Raw genomic sequence first — 12,273 nt, 5'->3', positions numbered from 1 at the left:
CACACGTGCACGTCACCCGCGTGTCTGTGAAAAGAGGGAGGATGCGCATGTGACGTCACAGCCGGCAATGTAAAATATACCCAAAATGTAAGAGTTTTAAGGAATTTCTTTGAAAGGTGTTAATAAATGTTGAGTTTTTCGTCTGTATTTACATGTTGTCATTCAAACGCACGCTGATAATACCATCTTTATGAGTTAGGTAACTTGTACTGGAGACAGAACTGGAATAAACCTGTTTTACCCGGTATAAGCTCCTATCATGCTTCACGTGCACGAGAATTGCCTCCACACAGCTCTCACCGGCACGCGCATGCTCGTGCCTTTTGATCACTACGGTCACGCTCGGCCCTATTATGATCCTCTGTCACAAAATGTCTTGATAATTCAAATCGCAGTTCATAAGATGACTCTTTTTATTAACTAAAACTCATTTTGAAATACTTGTATTTTCATAGAACAGAAGCATAGTGATGTTGTTGGTCAAATAACAAATAATCTAATCCAGTGCTGTGATATGTTGACTCTTCAGACATATAGGCTTTGTTTTTGTGTTCAGACAAACAGGTGAGATTTGAGCGCATCCACCACCGGGAAGTGCAGTGCGCGTTCACGATCCTCGGCTCTTACAGCAGGCAGCAGTCGAGAGCGCGCTCGAATACCGGCTTCAGCCGGTATAAATTCTGCAAAGCTTCAGTGAGAGGAAACAGAGGCAGATACCGGCCAGATAATACTTGATCTAGCATAATATCAGTATTTATTAAGTTGTTAATGTAGTCGAACATAAACTAGGCAACTATATATTTCAGCAGGGGCTTTTTTCTCTTGGTTGCGAGTGACTCTCGCGCTCCACAGGAGTGACTGCGGATGCTCAGGGCAGAAACCATGTCCTCTGGTTTAACACTTTAACAAAGAAGCCAGCTAGAGCCGTTGGTTTTTGTGTTCATTCAATATTCCGAGTTTCCCCAGTTTCTTCAACGTCTCGGTAAGTTAAAACGTTTTATACCTCAAGTAGCGTTTGAATGCGGCTTTTTCTAGTGCGTCTAAGGACTGATGCCCTTTCCCCCTGATAAAGTTACTTATTGCGTCACATTATGTCTCTTATGATATAGGTCATGTATTGATTTAGAAGAATACCTATAATGCTTACTTAGTGTAGTTAAAACAGTCCAGGTTCACGTAATGAGAAAGTCTATATATAACGATATTTTATATTAGCGACATTATTATGTATCTGGCAAAAAGTGTCCCAATCAACCTCAATTTACCTTATAAATATAGAATTCAGGTGGATTGGGACACGTTTGATTATATATATATATATATATATATATATATATATATGGCAAAAGTGTATATATATATATATATATATATATATGGCAAAAAGTGTCCCAGTCAACATGAAATTATATATATATATATATATATATATATATATATATATATATATATATATATATATATATATGTGTGTGTGTGTGTATAAGATGGCAAAAAATGTCCTAATCAACCTGAATTTTGAATATATATATATTTCTATATAAATATGAAAGTATAAAGTGTTGCTTAACTCTGGCCCTCCCTTTTCCTCTAATATCCCAATAGTGGTTACATAACAAGGATTTTATGTATATGGATTTATAGCACCTTGAAAGGTAAAATAATCCAGCAGACAAGGCAGATTAAAGACAAGCTTGCAAACAGAGCCCTCTGTTGAGTTGACAAGGGCACACCATCAGAGCCAGAGTGGAATTACATCCTGTCTAAAAGTCTCTGTACTGTCACTTTGCTTACATTTATAGAAACGTCAGTGCCCATCATGACAGGATTGATGTCAGGCCTGAAGGGCTGCACCAGCCCTAGTGTGTACGCTGAGGTGCCAGATGGAGGCTGGGGCTGGATGGTGGCTGCCGCCTTCTTCTTCGTGGAGGTTTTCACTTATGGCATCATCAAGATTTTTGGGATTTTCCTCCAGGACCTCATGACAGACTTTAATGAAACCAACAGCAGAGTGTCTTGGGTCGTCTCCATCTGTGTCTTTGTCATGGCCTTCACAGGTAATTCAGTCTAGACATTTAAAGCCGTACCTCACAGCGTTTACACAATACAAATGGTAGAAGAGAAACCAGTAAGCTGTACAAGACTGTACAAAAGAAAAATACCTTGATATATGATATTGGATCAGATTGTTTTCCGGAGAACACTTTTGCAGGTTATACTCAAGTTTTTGCAACGCTAAACCAGTTTTCCATTACTCGCTTTTTCTTTTACTCTCACAGAGACGTCTGTAGAAGCCATTGTGTACTATTTTGTACTAAGTGTGTTTCATCACCCAACCCTAAGGCTACATCAGACACACAACTCGGTCTTAGTTCAGGGACATTGAGGGAAAAAGTAGGTCATTATAAGAATTCCAGGCATATCCCAGAAGAGGCAGGTACAGAACTGTGGAAATTATGAAACGGGCTGTGCCATCAAATCTATAATTTTCCTGTATTTCTCTCAGGCCTTAAAGGGATAGTTCACCCAAAAAATAAAATTCTGTCATCATTTACTCACCCTCATGACGTTCCACAAGAAGAGGTTTTATTTTGTCCGAACCATGGAATTCAATGGACTCCAAAACTGTTTGGTTACCAACATTCTTCAAAATATCTTCTTTGTGTTCCAAAGTCGAACAGGTTTGAAACAGCATAATGGTGAGTAAATGATGACAGAATCTTCATATTTAGGTGAACTGTCCCTTTTAAAACATGCACAAAATATCAGATATTGAGGTCTTTCAGTGCGAACTTGTCAAACTGATCCTGACTTCCAAGCACATCTTTTCATCTTGGCATTTGTGCTGAGAGCGAGAGATGCCCTATTTAGTGGATGTGCTGACCTGTGCTGTGTAAGAACTGACGGCTGTTGTGATGGCTGACTGGAGATTCACTCACTTTGCCCAGTGACAAAGCAGCCCCAACATTTCATGACTCAGTGGACAGATTCACATTTTTCCAGCTGAAAGGGCTTCAAAGGATCATTCTTGTTCAAACAGAGGCAGTCAACTCAAGATAGAAAGTGATTACCCAAAGCAAAACTTGCTAGTGATACTGTCTTTATGCCCTTGCTCCAAAAATGACCACTATAAATGGATAATTTAAGACAGTTTTGAAAAGGAAGTGCATAGATTGACTGTGTTTGTAATTGAATTTGAGCTTAAATATCCTATTGTGTCTGAGTGTCAACAAACAACATCTTTCCCACAGCTCCTCTTTCCACGGTGATGAGTAACCGATTTGGCTACCGGCCTGTCGTCATGCTCGGTGGACTCCTGATTAGCCTGGGCACAATCACAACGGCCTTCACCAAATCCATCACTGAGATGTACATCACCATGGGAGTCGTTGCAGGTAAATCCACCTTCTGTGCGAGTTTGTATGTGCGATACATATTTTGGGACCTACAAAATATGTAAAGTAAATGAAGGTGAACTAATTTATTAATTAATTTGCATTGTGTTTTTTATTGCCAGTGCAGTGTGTAACTGAAAACATTTTTCCTCAGGGTGGTGTGGCATGACATTGTGAAAATTGATTGTTTAATTTTTATTTTATTTATTTTTTCATAGCATTTGCAATTTAATTTTTTCATTCTTTTTGTTTGAAGAGTAATTCAGCTTTACCATCACAGCAATGAATTACATTTGCAAATATATTCAAATAGAAAACAGTTATTGTTTTTACTGTATTTTTTGATTAAATAAATGCAGCCTTGGGGAGATCTTAACGACCCCAAACTTTAGAGCAGTATTTGCTGTCCTATCACTAAATAATTAATAGTCATGTTTTCTGTCATTTTCACAGATTGGTTTTTTTTTGTGATTATTGTATTACTTTTTTTTTCTTCCTAGCATTTTTTAATCACTTACTTTTTTCAAAGACAGGGAATTCATGCAGTGCTGTGAATGGTATATGACTTGTTATCCCATGCCATCCGGTAACACACAACAATTGACGTTTTTGAGATTCAAGCACATTATCCAAAAGTGAACTTGGCTTATTTCAAATTTCCTGCTTTTAAGAAAGCTGTAGAAAGCTATAGACAGTAATTAATTAAAATATCTCACAATGCCCCATCCCCCCCCACCCCCCAATTTTTACTAAATAATATATTCACGCTCTAGCCGATCCACGCGTTGTTTTATTTATTGTTTTAAAGGGCTGATGTTTTCTATAAACATAATTTGAATTTTGAAACTCATTGTGGCACATGATCCTTATGGATAGCACTTTAGGGTCTAATTCTCACTGTTAACTAGTTGCCTTTTAGCATGCATATTACTAGGATATTTTGGCTGTTTATTAGTATTTATAAAGCACATATTAATGGCTTATTCTGCATGACCTTATTCTACATCCCTTAATCATACCCAATACCTAAACTTAACAACTACCTTACTAACTGTTAATAAGCAGTAATTAGGAGTTAATTGAGGCAAAAGTCGTAGTTAATAGTGAGAATTGTACCCTAAACTAAAGTGTGACCTCTTGTTTTACCAGATTTTTAAAAAAAGATGCACTGCTAGCTTTCCCCAAAATTCAAAACACTTCCTCCCCGCCACCATTAGTTGATCCTAACCTTGCCGATCTTCTCCTGTCTCTTTTTTGTCTCTTTTAAATACAGTTTTCTTTCAGCCCTTTGTCGAGTTTGTCCCATGGAAGAGAGCGCCCTGGTTCTTTGCGCACCTGAGCCCCTTGTGTTGAAGAAACCAGTGGCTGTCATCTCCCTCTTTGCTATTTATTTACAGGCCTGGGTTACTGCCTTACCTTCCTGCCTACAGTCACCATCCTGTCGCAGTACTTCAGCAAGCGCCGCTCCCTCGTCACATCCATAGCCTCAACTGGAGAATGCTTCTCCCTTCTAGCCCTCGCACCAGGTACCGTATGATCGACAGACTCTTCTGGATAGTTCACACAAAATCGAAATGGTGTCATCATTTTCTCATCCTCTTGTTTTACATATGATTGTCTTTCTAATGCAGAACACAAAAGAAAATATTTTGAAAAAAAAAAAAAGTTTCAGCTGTTGTCCAAAACACTATTTGACTTTTGTTGTATGAGACATTTTTCAAAATATCTTCTTTTATATTCCACAGAAGAAAGAAAGTCACATAGGCTGAGTAAATAATGATAGAATATTAATATTTGTGCACAGGCAACTTTTACAAGCACATGCAAACTTCTTTTGAATGTTACAGATTAGCCAAGCTAATAACATGATAAAAGCCTGTTTAAACAGTCATGAAAGACTAACTATTGTTTTTCACAGAAAGCCCAATGTTTTTCAGACCTATTGAAAAACTTGTCTTTGTTTTATTCTTTTCACTTGAATTCATGCTGCAGCTTTGAATGTGCTGAAGGAGCAGATTGGCTGGCGTTACTGCTTGATTGTGATTGGGGTTATGCAGGCCTCAATCATTGTCTGTGGGGCTTTGCTGAAGCCAATAGTCATTAAACCCAAACCTGCCACACCAGAGGATTCCCCCCTTAAAGAACCTGAATCCAAATATGACCTAGAGAATGAATTCACACGTACCTCTATTGGCTCTGTGGACTCAGGGGTCCAGTCCGTCACCTCCTCCCAGATCAACCTGTCCGAGGGCCAGGAATCTGCAGAGCAGGACTCTGCAGAGAAAAAAACTCTTAGGAAAAAAGAAGAAGGAGAAAACGTTGAAGACGAGCTACCAGTGCTACCTGAGACCTCAGGGGTCTCTAGGCCCAAGCTGTTGGACTTCTCGGTGCTCAGGGACACCAGCTTCAACTGCTACGCACTGTTTGGCCTCTTCGCCACACTGGGCTTCTTCGCTCCGCAGCTCTACATCATTGAGCTGAGCGTGAGCAGAGGCGTGTCACGTGACAGCGCCACCTACATGCTCTCGGCCATGGCCGTGGCTGAGATTCTAGGTCGTCTGTCCATGGGTTGGGTCCTCAATCGCAGGCCCATTCGCAAGATCTACATTCTGCTGATTTGCACGGTGCTGCTGTGCCCGGTGCTGGTGGTCTTCACCTTTGTCACTGAGTTCTGGGGGCTCATGTCCTGCTCCTGTTTCTATGGCTTCCTGCTGGGCACCGTGGCCTCCAGCCACATCCCCATGCTGGCTGAAGATGACGTGATTGGCATTCAGAGGATGTCATCGGCTGTTGGCGTCTACGTCTGCATCCAGAGCTTTGCAGGACTGGCCGGTCCACCTCTAGGAGGTAAAAACCGCCTCTGTAATCTATCTTTGTTGTTGTAAACCACTCTGAACACCTTAGCAACCAGAACCGAGGTTTAGAAAAGAGATTAAAATACCATGATCCTCTTTGTAAACCTCTTTGGCCCCTTGAACTAGAATAAACTACAATTGACCCTTCGCAAAGACCCGCCCCCCTTAGTTACTGTTGCTTTGTCTGACAAGTCATGGTGCTGTCACGCCACACACAGTGAAAAATACATTGTGGAGCAAAGAGGACACTGACAACACGTCGACAGATAAGACAAAGCAGGTTACTTATCATATTAAACAAAGTCCCAGCTTTCAAACTGTGTAGTTATTTTAAGAAATTGAAACAATAAAAACGTTTTGTGGCTCTTTAATGTGTCGTGACAGATTGCTGTAGTGCCTCAGATAAAGCGGCTCGTGAACCGATCATCTCTTCCTACTAGTTCATTTATAGCATCAAATAAACATGAATGAACATGAGAATGAATGTTGTTTCAAATGCGTAGAGGCGTCAATATACACAATTTTTCAAGTTTAACTTGAAACTAACCGAGATTAATCTTCTAACTACTGGCTGCTTTGTCGGACAAAATGGCAGATGCAGCGTTCTGATTGGTTAGATCGCTTGTCAATCAAACTCCAGGTGAAGGGTCAATTGTGTTTACACAGGCAAATACCACTTATACTTTCTTCAGACAAAAGTTACTCATACATTTTCCATTTATGTTAATCTTATTTCAGGCTTTCTGGTAGACAAGACTAACAATTACGGATCAGCCTTTTACTCCTGTGCGGCTGGGATGGGAGTAGGGGCTCTGTTTCTTGGACTGGTACGTCCAGCCAAATCCGGCCTCTGTCCTGGGAGGAGGAGGAATGACCAGCAAACACCAGACAGAGACTCTACCTCACAGGGAAGTGATGATGGCACTGCTGACTTTGTAGAAATGGACATGGAGAATGACAACAGTCCTGTAAAGTCCAAACCTTGGCCAGTATGAATACCGCCTCACCTCAAGAGTAAACATACTCTTTATCCTTCACTTGAATGACCATCCCAAAGGTTGCAATACACAAATCCTGATCCAACAGGGTAAAACAGTCACAAATCAAATATTATGTCAATTAAAGGAGAGTTTAATCACTCTTCATTGCACTTCTGCTGAACACCCAATCATAACCCCCAAAACAAGTTTACATATTTTGTGTTACTCGTTATTGTATATTGAAACAGGAAACAAGCGTTCCTTTCCAGTCATACTGTGGAAGTACGCATACTATAGTCTCCACACACTTTTAGAGAGGCTAGAATTAAACCTATTAAGTGTTCAATTCTTTAACTCTCATTTACCAAAGTCTGCTAAGTGTGAAGCTCACTGTTTATTTAATCATTATTTCAACCATAAATCATCATAATGCTCAGTTCTCAGCTTTAACGTCTAAAAAAAAAAGAAACCTCAGGCTGTTTTGCTGCTTAAAGTGAGGCCATGATGCGTATTTATATTGCATTAGGTTGCATAAACCTCATTCAGAGTTAAAGGTGAGAAAAAGCTGTCTAGTGTTTCAGGGTTGTGCGTCACTTGCTTGCTTGGGTCTCTTGTTTAATGTTTTGACTAGTGTTGCTATTGCAATGATGGCAACATCTCTTTGCTTAGAAACAGAGGGGTAACACAGCTTTGATGATGATAACGCACGATTTGCACCATTTATTCTCAAACATTCACTATTAAAGATGATGCAGGTTGTGACGTAACCTGCTTCAGAGGCAAGTCTACCATCAAGAGTAACTCATCAGTCAGAACATTTTGAATGAGGGATGAATGTCAAAGGCTTCTGTCCTCTGAACATATAGGCTGCCTAGAAACACATTCAAGAGTTTCTAATAAGAAGTTACGGCTATAGAATGTTATGTTACTGCTGTAATTTGGAGTGCGCCGTCTGTGCCTTGTCATAGAATTCTGAGGAATCAAGAGCTTGTGAATTGAAATGGGAAACTAAGGCCCCGTTTACACTAGTGCATTTTCGTTTTAAAAAGCATACGTTTTGCTACGGTTACACCTGTCGTTTACACTACGCTGGCCGTTTCGAACCTCAAAAATGGAGACTTTCGAAAACGCTGCAGATCCCATTTTAGATTGAAAACGCCGGGGTGGCATTTCAGTATAAACGCACCAAAACGGAGACTTTTGAAGACGATGGCATGGCTGCCCACGTTCACATCCTTGATGACCGTGTTAACAATAACATGGCGACTGAACTTCAATCTTTGCTGGCTTTGTTGTAATTTTTAGCAGCCATTGTGCAGTTAAACAACATATTTTTAATACTGCAGCTGCCTACGTGCGCAAGAGGAAACTGTTTACACTTGTACGTACATGCCAGTGTGCATGAACGGTCATGTGACATGCGTTTTCAGCCTTGTAGTGTAGACGGAGATCGTTTCTGAAACACTGTGGAAATGCCAGTGTAGAGGATTGTTTTCATTTTTTCGTTTTAAAACAAAAACGCACCAGTGTAAACGGGGCCTAAAGGGGCTGTTCACATAGAACGCATTCTTGCGTTTAAAAGCATTAGATGCAATATCTCTCGAGATGCGTTTTTAAAAGTTACGCTGAAAACGAAAAAGGAGGCGGTGCAACAGTCAAAGATGTCAGTCTAGCGCATGTTTATGTAGAAAAACAACTTCCCCTCCCTTTAGTAGCAACATCTCTTCTCTGATGACGTGTTCACTGGTACGAGAGTGGGACAACCTGTCACTTACATGACATCGCAACGACTCAACGATCCAATCAATTCCCGATGGACAAAATTAAGTCCCGCCCTACATTGTTACTTGTTTGAGAAGTCGTTTTACTTGGATACACGTCACAATATTAAATAAAACACCTTCACAACTTCTGTTTTGTGCCGACTTTAAAAGCGGCATAGTGGAAGGCAAAAGAAAAAAAGATGTGGCACGGAGAGGAGGAATGAAAAAGAACGCAGTCTTGAGACGTGTAAACGGACAAAACTAATGCGACACAAAAAAAACGTCTGTAAAAAGTAATGCAGTGGAGTGTGATCTGTGAGAACCTGCCCCAAGAAATGAGCTGAAAACAAAACACTGGATGAGTATCCTGACTATAGTATTTTTTAAATGTGTAATTCATTACATGAATGGCACAATATTTGAGAGGCTACTCACTGCAGAGCCATAACCTCCAGCTCCCCCTCTCTCGACCTACTGTGGGCATGATGGGTGGAGCTGCATCCTCCAAACACTCCCTAACCCTACCCTTAACCCTCTCTTTCCAACCGTTAAACAGCTCCACCCTTGACTTCCAGAGAGGTGAAGCTGGAGGTCATTATGCTCTGCAGCGAGCAGCACTTCGCACCATTTTGATGGAGAGAAAGAAGAATTAAATGTATTCCATCATATGAGATGAGTCTGTAGGTAAATTCCATTAAATGCACTTACCTAATGGCTTGAACTCTTATGTACCTCTTATGTTCTGTAAACTCTCTTTTAATTTGTCATACATGTATTTAAATACTGTTTATTTGGGTTTTGTACTTTTGATGAGAAGACACGTTTTATGCATCTTCTTTTCTTTGATTTGTTCAAATCTTTTTTTAATGTAATGCAGACTTCTGCCTGTGAGATGCTGCACTTCTGAATATTGCAATGACAGTTCGTTTAATTTATAATAAAGACAATGATTTTTACAATCAGGTGTCCTACACATTTTTCATTTCAAAATTCCATACTTTTACAGACTCAAATTTCCAAACCATATGACCATATTTAACATAAATGGTTCATACAGCATTATTTTTAGCATTACATTTAGTATACAGTGGTCATCTGTAAATATTCCTATTTTCTGTTTTTTTCCTCATTGGTTTTCTCAAAGTGATATATGCTTACATGATGAGAAGAAACCTAAAATGCTTTATAACCTGCATATATTCATCCATGACACATGTGATGTAAATGTGGTTTGATGTTGAATGATTAACAAACAGCAAAGTACCGTATAATTCAGATGATCATTTTTATAAATATATAAGGATTAGTTCACTTTCAAATTAAAATTTCCTGATAATTTACTCACCCCCATGTCATCCAAGATGTTCATGTCTTTCTTTCCAAGATGTTCATCTCTTTCTTTCTTCAGTCGAAAAGAAATTAAGGTTTTTGAAGAAAACATTCCAGGATTTTTCTCCTTATAGTGGACTTCAATGGCCTCCAGACGGTTGAAGGTCAAAATGACAGTTTCAGTGCAGCTACAAAGGGCTTTAAATGATACCAGACGAGAAATAAGGGTCTTATCTAGAAAAACCATCGCTCATTTTCTAAAACTATTTTCAAAATTATATATGATTTAACCATAAATGCTCATCTTGAACTATCTTCTTCTAACTGTCCTCCTCAGTTCAAAGTTTGAACTAAATTGTCATATACAATATACTAGTGCAAGTATATAACAATTAGTTCAAACTTTGACATGTTGAGGGCAGTAATACACTTAGCAGCGTCTACACTGTTCAAGCTAGTTCAAGATGAGCATTTATGGTTAAAATGTATAAAATTGAAAATTTTTTTTAGAAAATGACCGATCGTTTCTCTAGATAAGACTCTTATTCCTCGTCTGGTATCATTTAAAGCCCTTTGAAGCTCTACTGAAACTGTCATTTTGACCTTCAACAGTTTGGTGCCCATTGAAGTCCACTATAAGGAGAAAAATCCTGGAATGTTTTCCTCAAAAACCTTAATTTCTTTTCGACTGAAGAAAGAAAGAGATGAACATCTTGGATGACATGGGGGTGAGTAAATTATCAGGAAATTTTAATTTGAAACTGAACTAATCCTTTAATGCTGGTTCTGATAGAAAGGTGTCAGAACACACAGTGCATTGCAGTTTGTAGTGCAGACCAGTCAGGGTGCCCATGTTGACCCCTGTTCACCGCCGAAAGCACCAACAGTAGTGGGCACTTGAGCATCAGAAGTGGACCATGGAGCAATGGAAGAAGGTGGCCTGGTCTGATGAATCATGTTTTCTTTTACATCACCAGGATGGTCAGGTGTGTGTGCTTCACTTACCTGGGGAACACATGGCACCAGGATGCACTATGGGAAGAAGGCAAGTCTGCGAAGGCAGTGTGATGCTTTGGGCAATGTTCTGCTGGGAAACCTTGGGTCCTGCCATCCATGTGGATGTTACTTTGACACGTACCTCCTACCTAAACATTGTTGCAGACCACGTACACCCTTTCATGGAAACTGTATTCCCTGGTGGCTGTGGTCTCTTTCAGCAGGATAATGCTCCCTGCTACAAAGCAAAAATGGTTCAGGAATGGTTTGAGGAGCATAACAATGAGTTTGAGGTGTTGACTTGGCCTCCAGATTCCCCAGATCTCAATCCAATCGAGCATCTGTGGGATGCGCTGAACAAACAAGTCTGATCCATGGAGGCCCCACCTCACAACTTCTGCTGCTAACATCTTGATGCCAGATACCTTCAGCACACCTTCAGGAGTCTAGTGGGTGGTGGTTTTGACCAACACAATATTAAGAAGGTGGTCATTATGTTATGCCTGATCAGTGTATAAATTATATATATATATATATTTATTTATTCCCCCCCCCCATACTTATTCAGACTCAGAAATTACTCGAGTAAAATCCCATACTTCGTAGGAACTCCATACTGTATAATGGAGTCCTGTTCAGTCATTATTCAGACACATAAGGACGCGCTGAAGCAGTCACATGACACTAGAAAAAGAGCTGAGTCATCATCAGTGTTGCCAAGTCCAGTTTTTCCCGCGGAATTGGGCTGCTTTATCACTGTTGCCGCGGGTTGAAGCGACCACAAATAACATGATATTTAGTCCCTGAAATGCGAATTTTTGTAAAATGTAAAATTTGTTTTCAGGGACCCCTTGAAACGCAATTGGGCGGGTTTTGTTGTGAAAACTTGGCAACCCTGTTGCTCTGCTGCAGAAGATAAGCACAGCCCATGCAGCTAGAGACACCCCACCCTGCG

General features: G+C 40.0%; 1 protein-coding gene across 1 annotated transcript; it reads left to right on the top strand.

Annotated features, from left to right (window-relative positions):
• The first annotated feature begins 637 nt into the window (after positions 1–637).
• Positions 638–9,952, top strand: slc16a6b (solute carrier family 16 member 6b). Its single transcript, XM_067382212.1, has 6 exons — positions 638–982; positions 1,803–2,057; positions 3,252–3,395; positions 4,793–4,921; positions 5,388–6,242; positions 6,989–9,952. The coding sequence occupies exons 2-6, from the start codon at positions 1,820–1,822 to the stop codon at positions 7,243–7,245; spliced, it is 1,623 nt and encodes a 540-aa protein (XP_067238313.1). The 5' UTR covers positions 638–982; positions 1,803–1,819; the 3' UTR covers positions 7,246–9,952.
• The last annotated feature ends 2,321 nt before the right edge of the window (positions 9,953–12,273 follow it).

Source organism: Chanodichthys erythropterus, chromosome 3 (assembly GCF_024489055.1).
Source record: "Chanodichthys erythropterus isolate Z2021 chromosome 3, ASM2448905v1, whole genome shotgun sequence".
Classification (NCBI taxonomy): Eukaryota; Metazoa; Chordata; class Actinopteri; order Cypriniformes; family Xenocyprididae; genus Chanodichthys; species Chanodichthys erythropterus.
The sequence above is the reverse complement of the archived record's forward strand: the minus strand, read 5'-3'. Positions and strand labels throughout refer to the sequence as shown.

Coding starts and splice junctions, on each gene's coding strand:
- slc16a6b (XM_067382212.1), top strand. CDS start 1,820: ATGACAGGATTGATGTCAGGCCTGAAGGGCTGCACCAGCCCTAGTGTG. Junction 3,396..4,792: donor CACCATGGGAGTCGTTGCAG/GTAAATCCACCT, acceptor ATTTATTTACAG/GCCTGGGTTACTGCCTTACC. Junction 6,243..6,988: donor GGCCGGTCCACCTCTAGGAG/GTAAAAACCGCC, acceptor ATCTTATTTCAG/GCTTTCTGGTAGACAAGACT.